This window comes from Sebastes fasciatus, chromosome 14 (genome assembly GCF_043250625.1).
Source record: "Sebastes fasciatus isolate fSebFas1 chromosome 14, fSebFas1.pri, whole genome shotgun sequence".
NCBI classification, from domain to species: Eukaryota; Metazoa; Chordata; class Actinopteri; order Perciformes; family Sebastidae; genus Sebastes; species Sebastes fasciatus.
Genome location: NC_133808.1, coordinates 11,387,396 through 11,411,460, shown reverse-complemented (window position 1 = coordinate 11,411,460; position 24,065 = coordinate 11,387,396). Strand labels below are relative to the sequence as shown.

At 41.6% G+C, this 24,065-nt stretch overlaps 1 protein-coding gene across 1 annotated transcript; it reads right to left on the bottom strand.

The window, feature by feature from the left end:
* Window positions 1–1,362: 1,362 nt before the first annotated feature.
* Window positions 1,363–24,065, bottom strand: impg2a (interphotoreceptor matrix proteoglycan 2a). Its single transcript, XM_074658044.1, has 20 exons — window positions 23,408–24,065; window positions 19,793–19,959; window positions 19,675–19,700; window positions 19,527–19,559; window positions 18,055–18,101; window positions 17,615–17,712; window positions 17,366–17,521; window positions 16,400–16,458; window positions 16,270–16,290; window positions 14,466–14,674; window positions 13,095–13,110; window positions 11,705–11,916; window positions 10,444–11,537; window positions 9,723–10,010; window positions 9,411–9,630; window positions 6,699–6,909; window positions 5,307–5,495; window positions 3,833–4,034; window positions 2,273–2,352; window positions 1,363–1,769 (listed from the first exon to the last, which is right to left on the bottom strand). Exons 1-20 carry the CDS (start codon window positions 23,613–23,615, stop codon window positions 1,727–1,729), a joined length of 3,579 nt encoding a protein of 1,192 aa, XP_074514145.1. The 5' UTR covers window positions 23,616–24,065; the 3' UTR covers window positions 1,363–1,726.

The following is a 24,065-nucleotide window of genomic DNA, read 5'->3' as shown; positions in this document are numbered from 1 at the left end:
TGACGGTCACACAGGCCGACAACTAACGAAGTCCTACAGATCGTAATCAGCTGCAGCTGTGAGGGTCCATTCAAGGGACAAGAGGGATAAAGCAGAACAAGTCCAGGGAGGAACATATGAGAATACCAAAGAAAACACTGGAATTAGCCTGTCAGAAGGTTTCAGATTGAGGAGCAGGATCACGGCCAAACAAGTAGTCACAGGGCAGATCATTTTTTAAAGAACTGCTGGTAACCTTGAGGTTTTTTCAGCAGGCAACGCAGCTTGAGGTTGTCTTTCCGAAGAGAGCATGTTGTTTATCAGCCTGCTTCCCCTGTTCTTTCAGTTGCATTACATATGACATCTGAAAGCAGACCATTTGATCAAATCCCTGGGCCGCTTGCCCCAGAGCCTTTTTCCACTGAAACGTGTTTTCACTTATTTCTGAATCCCAGAGCTATAGAGGGTTCATGCTCTCTGCCTTTCCCCCATCAGCACTGTTTTTACTTTCTCATGTCTACCAAGCCATACATTTACAAACATACACCGAAGCTTCTGATGGATGGAGCCGTTAAAACGGCAGAAAAATCACCTGCCGGGAGAAAAATTGCTGGAATGACGATCAGATTGTGAAAGGCTGCTTTTAAATTGATGAACAGTAATAATACAAAGGCTACACTAGCACTACATTTGGCCACCTTAAAGGAATAGTTCGACATTTTTGGGAAATACACTTATTTGCTTCCTGGCAGAGATTTAGATGCAAAGACTGATTCCACTTTCTGTACATTTCAGTAGATGTTGGGCTACAGCAAGCAGCTGTTTAGCTTAGCTTAGCACAAAGACTGGAAACGGGGGGAAACAGCTAGCCTGGCTCTGTCCGAGTGTGACAAAATCTAGGTCTCTGCCAGAAAGCGAATACACATATTTCCTAAAAAATGTTGAACTATTTCTTTAATGTACAGTAGTATATACAGAGTTGATCCATTGGTGTTGCTTATAAACTGTAAAAAGGAGTCATCATAGACCACTACATTTTAAATCAACATAGCACCATTGGCTAAAAAAATAACAGCTTTCTCTGCGCCTCTATGAGAAAACCTAAAGAGTAAATTTGAGCTTAGAGAATAATATCTTAACTAGCAAACTTCCCAACAGTAACACTATATATACATATTTACAGTTTTAAGTTCTTCCCTTTAAGAATGGACAGATATGACATGATGATTAAACAGAACCCGAATATTCCACTAAACAGAAGTACTACTGGAAACAGTATTGTGATGAACATTTCAAGTAATAGGATGCAGTCCAGTTTTCCCCAAAGGGAGACGTCCAGTAGGTGAGCAACACTTTATGTCACAACCAGCTCACCCAGTCAAGAGAAGGCACAAAGGATGGAGGAAGAACAGTTCAGGGGCCATACGCAGACACTGAGAGGGGTCGTTGGTCGAGAAAATAAAGAGCATGGTGCTGAATGACAGTCTGTCTTAACCGGTCCAGATTCGGAGAGCCATGACGAAGAAAGTGGAGAGTCTTGACAGGGAGCTTCACCTTTCTAACATAGAAGCATGTTTCTGTGCAGCAGGGTCACATAATGCTAATTTTGTATACATACCCCCACATTAAGTATTTCATTCCAACCTACTGTAGTTGGTATTTTTGACAAAGAGAGGACTTGTAATTGAAACTAAGAACCTGCTTCTTCAAATGAAGAAAAAATACCTTGTTTGTTCTCAGGAGAGTTTCATGTGTGTGTCGAAGAGCTCTCTCTGCGAGTATCCGCGGCACTGCGGCACATAAAAACAAATATTAGATTTCATTTTTCTAGACAAATTAGTTACTTCACTCACAGCACAAACAAGTACCCACAACTTGACTCAAGTTTATCTGGCAAGAAGCATCTCTATGGCACACAGAGAGCGGTGATCTACACAGCCAGACACGACTTAAAAACAACCACCGCTTCTACACACAGACGCATTGCTACTGCCAGACTGTTGGCAGACGAAGGAATGTCTGTGTCTCCTAATGGTTTCTGTCTCTTTGTATCAGCTCCGGGCCTGATTGGTGAAGATTTAGGAATGATAAATCTGTTTCCACACATGGCTCGAACTCTTTTCTCCTCGTCTCCTGCAGCTCTCAATTAGCAAACTGATCCTTTTTTTTTTAGCACAATCTTGCCAGACTCCTGTATCTTAAACTCGCTTCCCTTTTTCCTCATATCCTGGTTTGTTTGGCCATGTGTTTATCTCATTGGGGTATAAAAGGAAAAACAAAGAGAGGCACTCACGCTTGATGATGCCGTACAAAGTCGGCAAACTGTCGGTCCTTCGCGTAGAGCTCAATAATGCGTATCCTGTCTTGGATTTCCTGCAGAAACACATGGTATCAGTCGGGGTGGAACATTACATCACAGGCAGATAAACAAAAAACTGAACTGGCTCAATCAAAACGTGACACTTCACACTCAGAAAAAAATACAATGGCTTTCCTATTTAAGGGCGCAAAAGAAAGGTGGCGATAGAACAACCTGAGATTTCCCAATTCAGATCGTTGTCAGGTAAAATTTGGATGTGGGAAATGAAAGTGATGTGCCCCGCTGATGTGGGTCATCACCTAGCATCCAGATGGCCTTGAGCAAGGCACATCTCCCACCTGTCACTTTACATTTATATACTTTACATACAGTTTTACAAACTGTTACATCTCTGTGTATATATGCAAATTTATAAACTTCTCTATACATACTACATTCCTGTCTACACTTCTGTGTACATATATTACTTCTCATCAAGCATGTACATACTACATCCTATTTACATACGGTTTTCCCATCTGAAATACTGTCATCAACTAAATTTACTAATTTACTTTTACATTACTATTTTATATTTACTTATGTTTATATTTATTTAAACTGCACTATTTTATTCCTTAGATTATCATTTTGCTTTTACATTATTTGTGTGATTTCCGCTTTTATATATACATATTTTATGAGTATTGTTGAAGGAACCTGAGACCAAAGATTTTCACTGCCAATGACTGCTTTGCTGGAATTGACAAATGACAAATAAAGAACCTTGACCTGCACTTCAGTACTACTGTATGGATGTTTGTGTGTGAAAATGATGAAAAAGGCACTCAAAGTACGTCCACATTAGGCCGGTTATTTTAAAAACTTTTTTTCTTTCAATTTCAGCCGTCTGTCTAGATTAGAACAGCATTTTTCTCCTCCAAAAACTAACTGAGCTTTTCCAAAACAGTTTTAAGAATGTATAAATATACAGCCCGGTCACACAAAAAGGCGTCTGAATGACACCATACTTATTTTAAGCCGAACCATGATGTTTTTCCTAAACCTATCTAAGTTGTTTTGTTACCTAAACCCTACCTGTGGCCGTTACCATAGTTTTGTTGCATGGTATACAAATGACACAAAAAGCCCAAAATGCGTCCTCATGACACACGGGATGTCCTTCTAAGGTCGTGCTATTTATACACCTTTCCGTGATATCGGGTTGAAATATAAACGCCAACTTGTTGTTTTAATGTGTACGGGGAAAACTTTTGCAAAACTATGACGTAAGCCAGCCCTGTGAGGGTTGTCGGGGGGCTGTAAAGAAAACAACCTTTAGTCGCCTCTAACTTTCTCTGTGATCACTCATATTTAAATGCCAATATACCCGATCACACAATACGGCTGAAGTCATTAACCTGTAATTATGCTGCAGCAACTTAATATGACTGCAGTCACTGGATAGTAAAGGTAATGGGGTAAAAAAACAAGTAAAGGCCCTCCTAACGTGGCTAAGACATACAGTATCTTCTAAATGAACCACACACACACCTCCTTGGTCAATTCGCTGTTCTCATAGATGTGTCGTATCTCCTCACTGCTGAAGTCGGTGGAGGCCTCACCGCTGGCAGTGCTGTACACAGGAGCTTCAGGGTAGCGGCGGTAGTAGTGGCTGTAGCCTGTGGTGGCCTCACTCTCATACATGGGGTTGTACTTGGTCGCCCTCTCCAGAGACGGGAGACTCTCTGCTCGCCTGCGGAGCAACACACAACACAATCAGTCACAACGTAGAGGCAGGAAGATAAACACATCATCTAGGAAGCCAGAAAAGAAAACTGAGCTGCAGTGAATTAGACTTTAGCGTTGATGATTAACCTTCATTAACCTTGGATAAGTCCTTCTAGTGTCTGTCTGGGTCCAGACTATCAGAAAGCCTATTGTGTTACGCGTTTAAGACTTTTTGGAAATAGATCAACACCATATCTGATCAGTTAACTGGCTTAGGTTAACAAAGTATTTATCCACAGGCTGCTCTGGGAACCATGCCAGAGAAAACGTAAAGGAAGAATCAAAGCAGAACAGGAGGAAAGAGACACCCAGGCAAAGGGAGAGTCTAGAGGAGTAAAGGGACGTTGCGGTGGATAATTTTGGCCGTCTAACTGAGAATACAGTCATGGGATGTCTCAACTTATTCTGTCCCCTCAAGAAAGTAACCAGGCTCCTTTAATCTTAAAAGGATTACGTGGAGGAGAGAAAACTTCAAACACACTAAATGTAAGTGTTTCTGTTCACTATCAAACAGAAAAGTACGGTTTGTTTATATTCAGGAATAGACTTAACAGCTTTTGCAGGCTGAAAAAAAATAATCTGACTGGTTAATTCATCATATACTGTTCATTTTACTAAGCAGTGTGGAGTAGGTTGTATATATAGGATATATACAGTGTCACATATTCGGTTTCTGTTTGTTCCACAACTTAATATTTATTTAAACCCAGGGTTACATGTTCGCTTTATTTGGATGCATCTTTACAGTCTCTTGTTTATCATTTTTGTGACATATTTGTTATCTTTGGAAACACTTAACATCTCCACTAGAAGTTAAAATACAGTAGTTCTGTAGGTTTAAACAAAGCTTGGCCACACAACATAAGTAGGTAAAGATGGAGGTTCTCTAGAGTTTAAAGGAGACCTATTGTGCTTTTGTACTTTTTCCCTTTCCTTTAGTGTGTTAAATAGTTTTTTGTGCATGTAAAAGGTCTGCAAAGTTACAAAGCCTAAAGTCCACGCCAAAGGGAGTTACTCTCCCCCACAGAAACACTGCTCCTGAACTGCCTGAAACACCTTGCTTGAAGTCCCGCCTTTTGTTCCGTAACGTGGTGATGTCACCAAGTAACACATTTGCATAACAGCGAGTCTGAAGTGTTTGGTTCAGTTGTTTTTTCAGTTGCAGAGCAGACTGAGGGGTGGGTTGTGTGAAGTTATGAGAAGTCTGGCCGTATGGTACGTGAATGGTTCTCCTCACCGTATGGGGTCCTCTGACTCGTCCTTGTCATACTGATCCCGTAACGTCCTGGCAAGGAAGAAGATGACTCCGGAAGCCACCAATAGGAATCCGGCTACGGAGGCGATCGCTATGCCGACCACCAGTGGCTCAGATACGTACTCCTCACAGTGCTCTCCTCTGTACCACCAGTTCTCCCCGACGCGACACCTGAGGCGACAATGAAAAATTTGTCAGCTAAAAATTATTTCCACACCGGAACTAAAACAGAAGACTGAACACAGACAAAACTGTTTAAGCATTCTGGGAACAGCAGAAGCACAACATACCCATCACTGGTCCTTTATTCTGTGTTGAATGATTACAGAATGTAAAAACAAATGACTGAATTGTGTTTGTAACTCCAATTATAATGTCCTGTTTGTGTCATTAAATCATGAATGCCTTGTTTTGGAATAAATTAACTATTTAAATGTTTCCTGTCTCCCTGGAACAATGCGATACTTTTGGTTGGACGGCGTGAAGTAAACAACGATCCAGCAGCATCTGGAGCTGCCAGCATGTTTTATGATGTGGTAGAGAGTGTGAAATGTAGGTTAGCACTCATCTTGGCACACATTCTCCTGTCTGTCTGTTCATAATCATTACATTTTACAGTGCACCACATACAACAGTTTCAACAGAGCCAGAGGATACGTTTCTGTCACTGATTTGGATGATTGGCACATCATCTTGCACATATTAACCTAATCTATTTGGACATGGAAACACATGCACAAACATGCTTAGAAACAAACACACACAGCAGAATTGTTTACGAGTAAGTGTTTTGGATAATAAAAGAAAAAATAGGACTGTAACATCATATAATGAACAATATTTCACCAAACAAAAATGTGATAATATGCATCCTGGAGCTGAAAAATTGCTCACTATATTAAATTAAATCTTAGTAATTATGCCTCCCCAAATGGTGCTCATTGTTTTTATTTATGTACAGTACATCTAGTGCCAGGGGGCATAATTAAATTAACTTAGTAAGCAGCCAAAGGTTTGCGTGCTGACTCAAAATGTTGACATCATTTTCTTATAAAAACAAATCTTGATCTATGCCAAATAATAGAAAGACAATTAATTGGTATTTGTAGCCAACTATGGTGTAAAACAACACCTTTATTCCATGTAGTTGGTTATGATTAGAATTATTTAGGGATATAAGTGCACATTTCTACATCTCAAGCATGAGGAGCAAAATAATAAATATGCTTTTGAACAAAAAATGCTAAGAATCTGGCTTCCCTGCGTGAACTGTTGAAAAGCTGTTACTGTGATGAAGCACTGGCCTGAAACCTGAAAACTCAGACATTCATTCCCAGCAAACACACAGATCACTTCCCCTAATTCCCCACCCACCTGCAGATGGCTCCCTTGCCGGGGATGATGTCACACTTGCCGTCATTGAGGCAAAAGTCAGTCCGCAGATCACAGATGCTCTGACAGGGCAGGCCGTCCACGCTGAAGTAGCCAGCGATGCAGACACACTCCCCCTCCCCGGACCACTTGTTCACCTTACACTCTGCGTACTCGTTACACGCCTGGAACTTACAGGGGTCGGCGTTGTCACCTGGAAATAAAAGAACCAGGAGTGTTGACTTTAAAGGTATTAAAGAGAAACTGTAACAAGCAGGTACTCATGTGGCATTTATAAAAGAGGCGATTAAATTCCTTCACCTATATTATCTCAAAAGGTTTCGAATCATCAATATGTGTAGACTACCTTTAATTCCAAAATGTTAAAAAAGTAACACAGACTTAAAGGAATAGTTCAACATTTTTGGGAAATGCGCTTATTTGCTTTCTTGCCAAGAGTTAGATGTGAGGATCGATACCACTCATGTCAGTACGATAAATATGAAGCTAAAACTAGCACTTCAATAAAACAAATGAGAGCTTTAGAGTACGTCTGGTAGATATGGAGAAAATCAAATATCACGATACTTTTGACCAAATACCTCGATATCGGTATTGCAACGATATTGTAGGGTTGACTATTGGTGCTTTCACAAAATATTTACACAATGAAATTTCTTATAAATAATCCTCAGTAATGTGGATATAATGACTGTAAGTGGGTAAAGGCAAAGAACCGCTGGAACAGTCTGGTAAGTTCAGGAAATTACATTACTTTACTGTAATGCAGCCTTAAAAGCAGAAAAAGACAACACTTATGCCATATTACGACTAGTCTCATATCACAATATCTATATAATACTGATAAATTGCTCGCCCTACTTTAGAGGTTTGTCAAATTGTTTGCCTTTGGACAGTGCCACACTAGCTGTTTCCTCCTTTTCAGTCTTTATGCTAAGCTAAGCTAACTGGCTGTAGCCATATATTTACCACATTTATTGTACGCTCACAAAAGTCCAACTCTCTGCAGGCAAGCAAACAAGCATACTATTCTTTTAAAATTACACCCAAAATAAACACAAAATTAAACAAACTCAACAACACAATAAGCTATTATTGCACACACAATTCTTAATATTTCATATTTATATATAAATATATTCTTAAATGACCTCAATAATGATCTATTTCTTTCCAAAAATGGACACAGACACACATACAAAGACCATTCTTCCTCTCTGATGCAGCCCTAATGCATGCTGGGATCCATCATTGTGCGCCGGGCTGTGACTCAGACAGATTATGGCAGCTCAGTCGTGATTGTAAACAAAGAGATGAATCACGGATATCATGAATGGCCGATTACAAGCTGACTGATGTTCTCACACACAGAGGCCTGGAGTTTGACACCACATGAGGACATTTTTATAGGATTTTTTTTAGGATGCCGATAATGTCACGCTGGCTCCATAATTGAGCCACATTATAAAAACATGAAGCCAATATAACACACACACTGTATGAAAATAGAGCAATACACAGTAATCAGTTGGTCAAAGTGCAGTTAGTGATATGCGTCAACTTGGCTGCTGTCCAGGGAAGCCCTGATTATCTCAACCCAGCTGATGTGACCGTGACATTCGCCTCTTTAGATCAAGAAGTGTCACGACAGGGATTCCACACCTGCTTTCCCAGGCCTTTTCAAACACTAGCACGTTAACCAATAGTTTATTTTACAAAACAATGTTCTGATTACACTCATTAAGGGCAGAGTTCAACATTTTGGGAAACACGCTTTCCTGCTAATTAGATGAGAAGATCGAGACCATTATCATATCTGTAGTTTCAATATGAAGCTGGAGCCAGGAGACGGTTAGCTTAGCTTAGCATAAAGACTGGAAACAAGGGGAAACAGCTAGCCTGAAGCTGTCACGTGGTAATGAAATTACACCTACAAGCACCTCTAAAGCTCACTAATTTACAAGTTGTATCTTGTTTGTTCAAAACAACCATTTGTAGTTTTTACAGGGGGGTATGTACGGGACTATTTCTTGGCCCAACTTCTTCTAGAGCTTTACAGGTACTGGTCAGCAGATATTGTTAACTTTGGACAGAACCAGGCTAGCCGTTTCCCCCCCGTTTCCAGTCTTTATGCTAAGTAGGGCGGCAACTAATGGTTATTTTCATTGTCGATTAATCTGTGGATTATTTTTTCGATTAATGGATTAGTTGTTTGGTCTATAAATTGTCATAAAATGGTGAAAAATGTCAATCAGCCCAAGATGACATCCTCAAATGCCTTTTTTTGTTCACAACTCAAAGATATTCAGTTTACTGTCATAGAGGAGTAAAGAAACCAGAACATAATCACATTAAGAAGCTGGAGTCAGAGAATATTGACTTTTTTTCTTAAAAAATTACTCAAACCGATTAATCGTTATCAAAATAGTTGGCCATTAATTTAATAGTTGACAACTAATTGATTAATCATTGCAGCTCTAATGCTAAGCTAATAGCTTGACCGTTTACTGGCTCCAGCTTCATATTTACCACACAGATATAAGAGTGGTATTGATCCTCTCTGCAAGAAAGTAAAGAAGCATATTTCCTTGAAGAAACATCTGACATAAGCTTCAAACAGTTGCTGCTCTCACAGTTGTTGTCTTGATCAAAGCACTCATAAAAACACTACAGTGTCTATCGGTGAGAACCAACCTGACTCGACGTCCAGTGAGTACTTATCGATGGCCAGGTTCATGGTCTGGTAGGCTGTGTTACAGAAGTCCTCCAGGATCAGATAGACGGTGGTGGTGACGCTTTGTGGCACAGGTTTGCCAAATTTCATCCGGCTGTTGACCACGATGCTCCCGTTCCTGAAGTTCAGGATCTCCAGGTTCTCAAAGTTACTCAGGTTGGACTGTAGGTAGGGCACAAGCTGGGAAAAGATTGGAAAATGTACAGTTTGATGTTACAACACAACAATGGGAATACTGATAACCACAAGTACGGTAAATGTGAGACGTTTACCAGCTCTATGAAGCGTTGCTCCAAAGCTTTGTATTCTGGGGAGCTCTTGTTAAAGAGATCGTCTGAGAAGATCATGTTGGTCACCCTCAGGCTGAAGAACACCATCAGTGCTCGTCCGGGGTTCACAGGCATGGCGATGCTGACTTGGTCTGTGCCGTGTGCCCCACCAAACGGAAAGCCAGTGCTGCCCTCCTCTGTGTGGTTGATCGAGTCATAACCATAATGGATCACATCATAGTCCTGGTCTCCAGTGGTGGCATCATCCAAGCCTTCGTTAGTGGTCTGGATCTGGGGGGGTAAAGAAGATGAGAGATGAGACTTTTTAGTCCTATCTGGGGTACAAGTAAGGGATAACGTACAGCAAGCTGGTCATTGTTGTGTTTATTTCACAACAATGACCCGCTAGCTGTACATTATCCTGCTTATAACACGGCTACTTACTTAAGAAATCATTGACCAATCAAAATCGAATATTCAACAAAGCCGTGTAATAACTATGTTTACTTTGTCTTAAACTCAGGTGCTGTTTGCACAAATTTGTACAAAACCGTTTTATCATTTTATCCTTTAAAAATATGCACATTAGCTGCAGAATCATTATAGTTTAGATTTCCTTACACACAAACATTAAAAGGAAAAGCAAGACATGAGTCCTGTATTTTTAAAGAAAATGGTGTATTTTGTGATATTTTGCTACTTTTTTTCAGTTCTTTTGCTTTACCTCCACCAGTGAAGGGATGATGATGATGTCAGGTTGCTCCTCAGGGACAGGGTCAACATCAGAGATACGGGTGAAAGGCGACTCCCTCTCTGGAGAGAGGGAAGTTGGTGGGACAGTGCTCAGAGGATCTGTCACTGGCGGTTCATCTTTGTTGACCAGTATGATCTCATCCTCTGTAAGATCCTCTGTCGAGATCTCTGGAGCTGCTGGGCCCTCTTCCTCTACAGGTGGAGCTTCAGGTGTAGTCTCTTCCTTCACCTCCATGCCACCCTCGTCAAACACAGGTTCCTCGGGATAGGTCAACATCACATCAATGTCTGCATTTTCTGCAGGTTCTTCGGGGTTAACTTCTTCATGTGCAGGTGGAACATCCGTGAGGTTGGACTCGCTCTCTGTTGCTTCCTCAATGCTACCCTCGTCAAACACAGGTTCCTCGGGATAGGTCAACATCACATCAATGTCTGCGTTTTCCGCAGGTTCTTCAGGGTTAACTTCCTCATGTGCAGGAACATCTGTGAGGTTGGACTCTTCTTCTGTGCCCTCAACCGAGTCTTCAGCAACAGGAAGCAGACCTGTTTCTGCTGCCTCCGGCTCTGATGCTTCACTCGCTACATCTACAGACTCAGGAGGTGGGACCAGAGCAGGCAGGTCTTCTTCTTCTTCTTCTTCTTTTTCTTCTGTGGTCTCAGCTTCAATTGTGGAGATCTCAAGCTCCACTGGAATCTCTGCCTCATTCACAACAACCTCATCCAGAGTTGCAGTAGCAGGTTCTTTTCCCACTGACGCAACCTCAACTTCCTCTGTTTCAGCATCAACATTTATGGAGACATCTTTTGTTATCAGCCCATCTTCTGAGCCAGTCTCCTCATGAGACGCTTCTTCTTCTACATCCTCTGTGGGTGGAGATGGATGGAGCTCGTCCTCCAGGTCGTGTGTACCCGAACCAGAGGCCTCGACCTCCACTGGCGGTTCAGGCAGTGTGATGCCCTCTGGCTCAGGGGATGGAAGCTCAGCTGGGAGCTCCTCTGGTGTGGGGGTTTCTACTGCAGGAGTCTGCACAATGTCCCCCAGCAATAGACCTTCCTCCTCAATGCCTGGAAAAACAAAAATGAGAAGAAACTCGACTCAATCTCTGCTGGACTCCTTCTATAGAAACTGGCTTCCTTTTTCCAGAGCATACAGATCTATCCGGCAAACCAGACAACACAAATCGACAAAATGAGAAATGATAATAGAAAAGGTAGTTAGGATAAACACTCACTGCTAGCTTCAGGTCCACTAGTGGTCAGGACAGGAGCAGGAGTCTCAGCTGCACTCTCCTCCAGAACGATGACATCATTTTCTGCGTTAGCCACCGTGTTGGTTTCAGAGGGCTCAGGCAGGACGTAGTCTTTGTTGACAACCTCTGTGTCCTCTTCTAGGATGGTGACCTCTGGTGGCTCATCGACAGCATCGATCTGCATCACAAACAGGCTTTATTATCAAAACCTTTTGGCACTGTTTCACCAGAGTGTGCCCTGCAACAGGAGCTTTGATTGGCCAGCTGTTTTGTGTTTACAGGTCAGGCCAATCAGAGCTCCTGCTGTTGCTGCTCTGAGGTTTGGACATCATTACACTGCATGTGTGTTAAATTTAAAGCAACAAACAAATTATCTGTGAGATGGAAGATGATAGGCAGACACATAAGGAAATGGAATATCATAATGTTATTATTTCATCATTTAAAGAATAAGTTAATAACAGCCTACGAAGCAGAGTTTCCCTGCCCACTCTGGTTGAACGTTTCAAGTCGGTTGCACCTCATGTCAGAAGTGTGAATTGTTGTACCTGTAAACACACCCAACAGTGATGTCATGGTGTACTGACAACACCCCAGTGTTCTCAATCTTTAGTAATTTAAGGCCTACTTCTGATTGTTAAAAAAATCCAAAGACCACCTAATTTGACATCTTGTCTAGTTATAGTTTAGCTACAGTTTCCTTGCAATATATTTGGTTTTTGAAGCCAATCCGTTGTCTTCAATCTTTATTAGACGTGTGTTTAGCTCGCTGCATAGCTGTGCACCAGATTTAATTTGAGTTTAATCATGAATCATAAAAATGCAATTTGAATTAATAAATGTTTGATAGCTTTTGATTCATGTATTGTCTATAATTATTTTGGCGGCGCTCTGCAAGCTCTGTACTTCTAATATCAACTCGAAGAAAGCTTGAAAAAAGCAGCAGCTGAATGTAAAATGTTCCAAATCCAAACCAGGGCAGCAAAGTGCTTCGGTGGCACAGTGGCTCTGCACTCTTGCCTGTGAATCAATTACCGATGAGAAGCTTGCCAAACTCTCCCAACTCATATAACGAGTCAAATTAATCACTTTAGCGAGCTGAGCTATAAAGTGAACCAGCAGACACATTTAGTGCAACCCAAACTCTGATTACCATCAAAGCGCACAGTCGACCACAAGACAGCACAAATAAAGACAGACTTAAGATGGTATTACTTGTCTGAATAAACTCATATGTGCTGTCTCTCCTCTTTACTCGCCGTGGTGCGCTGCGCTGTAGCTTTTGCCCCAGAATAGCAGTGGATTATTATAGCAAGAGCCAAACTAATCCTCAAAGCCTCGCTTCATCCTTGCTGGTGAGCTCATCCCCTACCTGCACTGGTGTGGCTCTGGATAACATCACAAGCCAGTTACAGGTTGTCGCTACATCAGTCATACTGCAGCTGTCATGCTTCCTTAAACAAAGGTGATTTATGAGCTTTGTGGAGCTAAAAGCAGCTGGATAGCGCAGAGAATCATAGTAGTGGAGATAACTTGTTAACTCACCGTGGCTCCGTCTGCTTCGTTGACAGACTCGGGGACCTCAGACACTGTGGAACCAGTGGGGGGGGGAAACAAATATGAATACAAACTGACACACACAATGCAAACCTGCCAAATAGCTAAAATAATCATGCCTGCAGAATCCTTTTTAACTGATACCATTTCTGCACTGATGGCCTTCATTTTGACAGCCGTACCTTGAGGGGTAAATATCTACAAATCAGTGCTAAAATCTGGAGTGAATATCAGCCGCTGTGGGGCCAAGGCTATTACTGAATCGCCACCAAAGCGGAAAAACAAAGCCAAGCTGTGCCAGTTAGTTCCCCAGCCACACATGTAAGCCATATGAGAGTGTTTAGCCGATTCACATGTCCAAGCTTGTAATTAATGGTGAGCATCAGATGGCATGCATCTCCAGGAGGAGCTCGCTAACACAGTAAACTAACGACAGGCATTTCTCTCCAAAACATGAGCGGGGAGAAATCTCACAGGAGGAGATGCTATAGACATTATCACATCATTTCTTCACATTTCTGGAGAAGGACCCTTGCCAGGAGTAGGAGGTGGCTAACCTACTTACTGACTGGCTAAATCTAACAGATGCAGTGGTTTAATTCTCCCTGTGCGAGCATTTGAGTGTGTGTTTTACTTTTGTGTCTTCTGCTGTATCAATTTTGATCCTTTTTCTTAATATACTGTCCAGTACGTAAGACCCGCTGGATGTAAGCCAAAATAAAGGACTAAAGTAAAGGGAAAAAAAAAAAAAAACAGAGGACTCAGATTTCAAACATCCTTTTCGCTCAGCTCTCTTTTGCAGACCACTTAATGACAAGGATTTAAGTGTCGCACAGAATAAATACACATGTCCTATAACTGATGACTGTGTTTTTTGTTCATTAAAAATGCCCCACTTTTGAGCTGAAACTTCTTATGATCTCTGTCCTCTTTGACAGAAAGAGCAGACAAATAAGAAACAGATGAGACTATTAAAACCCTGGAATGTTTTCTGAAGTGGTGTAGCGTATGTTGTAATATCAACGCTGGGTCTACTGCGTCTCCATTTGATATGACGTTTGGAGGTTTGCCCTGCGCTACCTCTGCCAATGCGTTCCCTGCCACTTTGCTGCCATGCCAATTAAATAAATAGCCATAATGGTGTGTGTTCTGTGTATCAGCAGTCAAGCGCTGGCCATCGTCTCACCGCTCTCCAGCTGGTTGTTGTGCAGGGCTTCAGTGATGAAGTCTTTGACCTCGCTGATGGTGTAGACCACCGTAGGGAGCTCCACGACCTCACGGTACGAGTTCTCCACCCGGTTTGACTGCAAGGTCAGGTAGTTCAGTTGCTCATTGCTCACTCCTGCTCCATCCACCACCACTGTGACGGTGTAGTCCACCACCACGCCATCCAGCCTGAGGACACACATATGTAATAGTTACATCCAGTCCACATTTCAGCCATATTCCCCAGCTCTAATCTGTTTCATCACATCAGCCTTGATTACTCTTTTTCTAGTTGTGTTTTCTCTTAAATGAGAGGGTTAAGGTTAGGTTTCTTTTTCATTTTTCTAACCCACAGGAAATTTCCCAATCAACACACTATACACAGTACCTAAACTGCACCTGAATGCCATTTTGCATTCATCTTTTACACACATTTACAATAAGAAAGTATAAAATAATGTCTAAGAGGACGAAAAGCACTCAGGCATTAGTGTGATTTAACGTCAAACCTGTTAAAAGAGTTGTAAATCGATCACAGATGACTGATTTACTGCGTGGAATGGAAAAAGCCAATCTATCAGCCTTCATTTGACTACTGGGAGCCCTCCACTCTGACCTAGTTTGTCGGGTTTCTGGCGGACAGCTGAGCACGTGCCGGCCCGCAGTCAGCCCCGTTTAGAAGGAGATCCAGTTTTTCCCCCTTTAGCTTCTCACACACACACACACACACACACACACACACACACACACACACACACACACACACACACAGAGGCAGACAGGCGGAGCTGTACTCCTGCTGTGCCCTGTGATCTGCAGTTAGCAGCTGCATGCGGGATTAATCACAGCAGCATCACTGTGGGAGGGTATACTGTAAATATATGAATATAATGTACATATGTTTGCACAATCATGGCCATATAGTCTACAAAGTACAGTTAACAATAAGAGCAGGATGTGAGTGTTTTTAATGTACATTTACTCAAGTACTGCACTTGCACTTATACTATTTCATGGGCAAATGTTGTACTTTTTATCCTCTAACATTTATCTGATAGCTGTAGTTACTAGTTACTTTGCAGATTAAGAATCTACATACAAAACATATGACCATCTTATAAAATATGACAAATTGTTAAGATTAAACTGCCCAATAGCACATAAAGTTGGTCAAATTGGTTCCAACTCGACCATCCACAACACATTAAAATGCTTTAGAGAAGATGGTAGGTGGATTTTGTTACATTTGGACAGAGCCAGGCTAGCTGTTTCCACCTGTTTCCAGTCTTTATGCTAAGCTAAGCTAATCAGCTGCTGGCTGCAGCCTTATTTTCAATGTACAGAGGTGAGAAGTGTATTTCCCTTCTTTCACTTCAAGACTTCACACTGTGGTGTTGCTTCTTTTACTTTAGTAAAGGATTTGAATACTTCTTCCACACCATTACCCATCAACTATTTCACCTTTGCTCTCCTGACACACACACATCTTTCCCTCGACCAGAGGCTGATTGGTGAGGTTGTAAAGCCCTTGATAATCTTCTCTATAGAAGAGCACCTGCTCACTCGGTTTGACCCATACTGATCCCATTTAACATGTGAGTGACCACGCTAAGTTCATTGACACAGGCAACAAGTGACACCTTAACACGTGTCCACACACATACAGTGTGAGATCAAGGTGCCGCCACACACACTCACAGCTAAGGAGTGGTTGACAGGGATCTGTGGGCTTAAATACAAGAATATTCAAGGTCAAACTACCACAGGTGGTACTGATGACTCACCCTTGGGTGTCCTGCTGAGGCCTGCATGAAACAAGGAGAATGAAATAGTGTTAATGCTACAAGTCAAGGCGATTTTGGCCATATTGTGAGGACAGTTCTTTTAGGATTAAACCACAGCAGAGAGACTGACCTGAAGTCCAGCACAGACACACTCTTAAATCCAGGAAGCCCCGCCAGAGCGTTCTCTATCTGCAAGGACGAAAATTATCAAGCATCATAAACAAGCCACAGGAGGAGTTTCCTATTTTGACAGGGTTACAATGAACTTGCTTGGCAAAGTAATTTTTGATTTATTGTTCCAAAAGGGCTGAATTTGTTCAAAGCAGCTGAAAGGTCTCGAGTCTTTTTTGCTGTGGCTCAGATTATTATCCTCGGGAGGCAGACTAGTGCGCTGTGGTCAATTTTTTTATTGGTCTACAAGGCCTTGCTTCTATGCATAACAATCCATATACTGTTCTGCAGACTCACTGACCCAGTTTATTCAATCCATCAGAGAGAGGGGACACAAAAAAAGGTTTCCAGGGCCTTTTGTCTTCTGCCTTGTCCTCCAATTCCCCCCTTCTCTACGTTCATTCACTACCCTGTCCTCCGCTCCGCACGTGAGTTGTGCATTCGCAGTGTGTGTGGGCATATGTGTGAAAGTATGCTGATTTTATGTGTATGGCACATCTCCTCCGAGAATAAAAAAACAGGTCAACGATTAGAAGAAATGTCTTCCTTTGTAGACATAAAATCAAGTATGTGCTTATGATGCCAGGGAAAATCAGCTAAACAAATTTAATGAATTTTCCAAGTACCTGTAAAACCACTGAAGTTGCTTCCAAAGGTAGAGTACCTGTGCCTACGCGTGCATGTGCAAAAGTTTATCTATTCCCAAGACAAGTCATAACACTGTATTTTCAGCACATAGTTATGTGTTTTTGAACTCCTGCCTAACAGTTTGGGTTTAACTACTGCTGCTGTTAAAGAGTATTAAAACTAACAATGCATCCATCACAGACCATAAACCAGGAGTCCAGTCTGGAGCCATGATACAGTAGCACTACGGGGAGTCGTAAAGAGAGACGGACAGAAGGAGATGGAGTCAGAGAGGAACCTTTTCAGCGAGCTGTCTGCTGAGCATTTGGTGCTGGAGGCTGTCTGGATCGTCTAGGTCGTTGCTGTACGTCTCTGCGATCAGGAGGATGCTCTGCTCCACCACCTGCTCCAGCACAGCGGCGGTGGGAGGCACCATGGCAATGTCATTGTCCAGCTGTGCCATGGGAAAGAGACGCAGCAATATAGTCGTTGAGTGTGCACATTCATAAAAACATTATGAATCTGTAAACAATCTGTGTGCACTCACTAGGCTCTCATCCACCTCTGGGACAATGGCGGCTTCTTCCTCCACCTCTGGGACAATGGCGGCTTCTTCCTCCACCTCTTCTCCTTCAGCTTTATCTTCTGGGTGGTTGAGTTCATTTGCAAAAAAAAAAAAAAGGGATTGTTGGTTTATTTCAAGTGGATGTGGCAGGTGTGATTCCTGATGGCTGTATGGATTAGACTGCCCTGAGCCCGAGCTGAAGTGGCCTACAGCCAAGCTCACTCACCAAACACACACAGAAAGATTCACTAACTTACTGCACATATAGCTAGAATATTGTAGGAATAAGTACTTGAAAACACACACAAGATAATAATCTTTCACTGAAACAATAATGCTGGTGCACAGGTATGCTAATATGACAGTAGAGACACCATGTGATCAAAGTCACATGATGTCCTGCAGCTAACAGTGACACTGACCTAGCTCAGGAGTTCCAACAGCTTCCGGTGCTCTTGGTGTCGGAGAGCTGTGAAACAGTAGAAGATTGTTTCAGCATTCCTGATATCATGTTACTTAATAATAATAATAAGCACACAGATGCAAACTACGGGTTGAGATAGAAGTAGGATCTAAAGAATGAGGCTACGGTTATTCTATTTTTAATCAATGAATCTTCTAAACAAAACCAACCATGAATTTGCTCTGTTAATAAGTCCTGTATTGTCTCAGCCAAAGCCTAATTCAAGCCTAAAATTTAAAAGGTGCAGTTTATAGGATCTGGCATCATCTAGTGGTGAGGTTGCAGATTGCATCCATCTGAAACTTCTCCCGTGTGCCAAGCGTGTAGGAGAAATACGGTGGCCGATGCAAAAACATGAATGGCCCTATCTAGAGCCAGTGTTTGGTTTGTCTGTTCTGGACTACTGTAGAAACATGGAAGCCTGCTGGAGGAGGACCCGCTCAAGCCCCCAGGAAGAGCGCCGGGCTTTGAAGCATACATTGGGATAGAGACGTCTGCAACTCAGCAGATAATTTTTTTTTAGGTAAATCAACTTCCCAGTATGAACACTTGAATTAAAATCATAAGGTCCTAAAAGTTGTAAAATGAACTAATAGCTGAATCCAGAGTTCATGTGAATGAGAACCAAACCGAGACTGGAGCGAGAGCTGGGAGGCGGAGTTAAAGGAACCACTAGTGTGCCTGTTCTATGGGCCCAATGGATGCAGAAGATCAGTGGATGATCCGGGTACTTTATCACTCGGCAGTCGAGCCATTTTGGCTTCATGAGCCACTGAGCAGCTTTAATAGGAATGAACAGGTACCCACCTCCGACACTGTATCCAGTTCTCTTTATACATCCATGGTAGATACACATGTAAATGGCTCATTCTAAAGTAACGAAAACAAACAATTCGTATTTCCAGGTGATTATACACTAATGAAAACATACTTATTAATATTATATTCCATTTCTGCCGATAGCTCCCCCTAAATGTTGCACACTGGTCTTTTTAAGGAATAGTTACTAATAGGAACAGTTAGTGATACCACTCTCACATTTGAACGTTAAATATGAAGCTACTGCCAGGAACTGGTTAGCTTAGCTTAGCATAAAGACTAGAAACAAGGGGAAACGGCTAGCATGGATGGATGGATGACAATAACATGACGGCATTAGCTATATCAGACTGTAGCCACACAGACCGAAACTTGTTAGCAGGATCAATTCATCGTTGGTTTTGTTTATCATTTGTGTGATTTGTTGGGAAAACTAAAAAGACAAATGAATGCTGGTCTTAGAGAGGGAAAGCATGTATATGCAGAAGAGTTTGGATACAAGACACACAAACAAAACAGGAAGCAAATCAAACACAAATATGTGAAGTCATGTGTGGTAACTGACGAGCGGGAACATGAACAGGTGAGGTTGAAGAGCTATGACAACCTCACCTGCACATATGTTGCCAGGACCTGGTGGGCTCACTACAGATGGTGGGAAAAGAACAGACACATTTGCAAAACACAGACTTAATGATGAAATCAACAAATGTATGATTGAAATGTTGGCGTTAGCACTGAGAAAAGAGGCTCCTTTTACCTTTTCAAACCTGGCAGTGACATTCTCTAGAAATAGAAAGAAAGAAAAAGCAGATATGTACATTATGCTCTGCTCACAGACGCTCACTTTTTTATTAAAGCATCAGTCAGCCTCTGACCTTTTCAACCAGGGCATGATGCTCCTCTGATTGGCTAAAGAAGCTGCCAATATCTTGCGCCGTGACTGTGCCCTCCTGGCATTTGCTCATCCAGCTTTGGTACTCTTCTTGCTCTGGGAGACGGTCCCAGAAGATCTTGAAAGCCTCCCATATGGTTTCCTGGCACACTGGAGAGACCAGAGAAAGACACCATCCACTCTGAGACCAAAGACCACTCTGTTGGGTGTTATTAGCAGGAAGTTCTGAGGCCTAAATCTATGTCCATCTCCATGTTAACTTCATGAATGACTTGCATTAATGACTTCGTTTCATGAGTCAGCCTACTGGGCACTGATCCAGAGTCTGTGCACAAACATATGCTCCAATCTTCTTCCTTACTCAGTGCTGTCTGTGCGGTCTGAGACATCAGGTCACCTCCAAATCTAAATCTATCTTACATAACAAATCTCAACTTTTCACCGTTCAGACATTCACAGACTGTCTCCTGGCACCAACCATCCTGTCTTTGTCTACGCCAAGCTGCCCAAGAGTTCACCGACAGGAATCACACCTTGATCTCTGTCCACTCTCACACACACACACACACACACACACGCACACACACACACACACACACACACACGCACACGCACATTACAGTGTTTCTACAGCAATAACAGATCAAAATGTTTCTTCTCTCTTAAATATATTGCTTCACAACTGCTGCCCACCTGTGGTGCACTACATCTGTTTCTTGAGGTATCAATTCACACAAAAAAACTTTTTCTCACTCACCCCTAGAGGTATCTAGCGGTGATGGAAGAATATTTAGATTCTCAGTAAAAGTAAAAGTGTTCTTGCATTCATAAGAAAAACTACAGAAGTATAATCAGAAAAATGTACTTGTCTCAAAAGTTAAAGTACTCGGTATAAACACAAATGACCCCCATGAGTGTTATATTATTACATTATCTATTATCGGTTAATTATTACTGTCCCTTTAGCATTTTACTGTTTTATTTGGTGAAGTTGGAACTAATTTGATCTGATTTATATACAGTTTGGTAAATTATTCAATAACAATGTACCATATTTTCTATTTAAGTTGATAAAGCTCATCTTTGTATGTAAATTATAAACAAAGTAACTAGTAACTAAAGGTGTGGAATATATGTAATAGAGTAAAAGTACATTATCTCTGAAATATAGTGAAGAAGAATAAAGAGTAGTATATAATGGCAACACTCAAGTACAAGTATCTCAAATTTTATTTAATGTACTTAAAGCTAGAGATGGTCATTTTTGTTATATTTGTTGAAATTCTCATTACGTCCCGACAGCAATTAATAAATCAAATGCTCTGACAAAAAAAAGAAAAAAGTCTGGTATCTGTCGCAGGACTATAATAAGCCCGTCCCTAAATCCCTAAAACTGTAACTACCTGACTGTCTACCTGTGTGCACTCTGCCATTGCACTCATTATGCATCATCGGAGTCTTCCACAAGCTGCTCGCTTGACAGCTGTGATTACTAACTGGCTTTGGAGGGAGGCCTGAAGGGACGGACTGTCAGTGTTGCAAACTTGGCGACTTTCTCGCTAGATTCAGGGACTTTTGGAGCAAGTGCTACTTTCATTGGATAAGAGGTGACAACACTGGGCTGGGTTTTTGTTTTTTTTGGTATGTTTTTTAAAATCTAGATTAATTAATGAAATTAATTAATTAATGATTTAAATCTCTTGCTAGTTTCTTAAGATTACCAACCCTAGCTTTAATTACATTTGTGTCTGGAGTTTGAGCTGTCCATCTCAGAGGTTTCTGCTGCTACACCAGAACTATGAAAGTGATGGAAATGTTGTTTGTGGTGCTAAGAGTTATGTTGCTGTTGATTTTCTTACATGCAATCTAATTTAATTAATTTAATTTAATTACATTCACCCTATATGTATAACGGTTTAAAGGAGAACACCACCGATTTCACACATCAATGTTTTGATTGAAAGTGTTAACAGGTTTAGCAAGTACTACTGCATATGAAACAAGTCGTTTACCTGACTGTCTGTGGTTGAGTTGAATTGTGGGTAATGACGGCATCGGATTTTGACAAGGAAGAAGAAAACCATAGATATCTGGTTCTGCTGCATTGATTTTGATACTATTTAAAAACGGTCCATCGTGAGTCCGACAATGTTATGGGAGGGCAATGCCAAGTGGGTGGAGTAATCGTTTTTCTAATATATTGATCACATGCAATCTCGAACATTGCTTGACAACAAAGCTCATCCAAAATGTTCAATTACCAATCAAAGTCTCCGCATTAAAAAATATTTTTCATTTGCAATTGTGCAGTCATTTCTTCCACTATGTACACCTCTCTCAGTCGCTTAGTCAAATGTTCCACTGTAGGGGGTTGATTTTGCAACCAGGAAATAGTTATCATTTTCCTTGCAATAAACAATAACACCCTAGCAGTGGGTAGAATTGGAGCAAATGTGAAAAAAAGTAATTTTTATAAAACGGTCACTATATCCTGACAGTAGTGCATGAGACAAATCATGTGTCCCTGTGTCCTTCCGTGCTCTTCATGGCATCTGAAAGATTTCACTGACCGGAGGAAAACAACTAATCAGAGCTGAGCATGAGCCTGCCGTCTCTGAGCAGCTGTCAATCACTCGCGAACTCCAAAAGCTGTAAAATGAGAAAGTGTGCTCCGGTTGGTGGGCGGTGCTTGGTATTTCTTCAACTAATCTCAACATGGCTGCCGGGTCACAAACTTTCTCATTTTACAGCTAAACAGTACACTACAAGATGATTCTGAAAACATTTGAGTCGAGAAATAGGCATTACAGTAACAGAATATCAATTCGTATTTGATAAGCGCTGCCTAGTTTGACCGTTTGATCGGAGTTCGCGAGTGATTGACAGCCGCCTCCGTTGAATGAACAGCCAATAGGAACGCGCTCTCTCCGAAAGTCTCCTGTCACGGGCTAGATCTTTTTAAAGCCTGAAAACAGAGCCTTAAGGAGGTGAAGAAGTCTAGTCTTCTCTCAGAACACTTGAATTACAATATGCTGAAAGGTCATTATGGAATTTTTGCCCAATGATGCCAAAATATTCTGCCTACTGCAGGTTTAAGACATACAAATTATCCCCATACAGTAGGCCTATACCTTGCGGCATACATCCCAGCATATATGGTGAAGTACTCTTGTAAGGGTACATATATCCAAACCTGGCCACATATAAAAACAAAACTATCTGCATGACTATATACCATCAGGGTACGAAATGTGTTTCGTTTGTAAATCAAGTGAACTTACCCTGTAATTAGACCACAGTCTGTTTCAGTGTAAATCTCATAAGGCTTAATTGCAACTGGTGTCCACACAGATGTCCACCTACATTCTTCTGCTTGACACAGGTGGATCACTTGCTCCAAATGTGAAGATTAACACTCTTGCCTACTGAACAATTAATTCCTTGGGGATAGGACAATGGGGACAATATCTCACAAAATCAATATTTGTTTTTGTTGTTGCCGACATAACTTCCTCACTCTTTATCAAACCTGACGACGACAGCGTGACTATCCATCCACAGTGTGCAGTGATCTACTCTCATTTGTGTTCAGTCTTACCTCTGAGATGAAAGTAGCTCAGGTGGTTTGCAAAGACTTGCTGGGCGGTCTCTTGTGCACAGAGTTTGACTCCACTTGGGAAAAGGATGTTCCGTTTCCGTCGAGACATAACTGCATGGTCTTCATCAGGTTCCTTGACATCAGATACATTCACGACCCGTGGAAACACCTCAGGCTCCTGACTATAAGGCAGACTCAGGTAACCCATGGAGGAACCCTCCAGTGTTGCATCTGGGGTACCACAAAAAAAAAACACATTTAAGACTTAACGTTTGACTTTTCTTTGGATAAGGAGTGAGTTTAAAAGTTAACTTTAATACACACCTGTCCCTGTGGCCAAAAATATTACCACAAAACTAAAAACAACAGAGTAGAAAACACATCTCCAAGATACGATGCTCATGTTAAATCCGTAAATTGTGTTTAAATCCGTGGACTTGGAAAAGGATCAAGTAGATATGTACTTCCTCTCAACAGCTTCTTACAAGTTTGCATAGTTCAGAAGTCTCCAGACGCAGAAACAATAACGTAGGGAAATCATTTGACGACACTATGACATGCTGGTTTCCTGCTTTCCTCCTCAGCTGAAGAGAGGTGTGTCCAACGGTGCTGAGCGGACAGCTCCTGGTTAAGGTAGATAGGCAGATGGCTCTTGGAG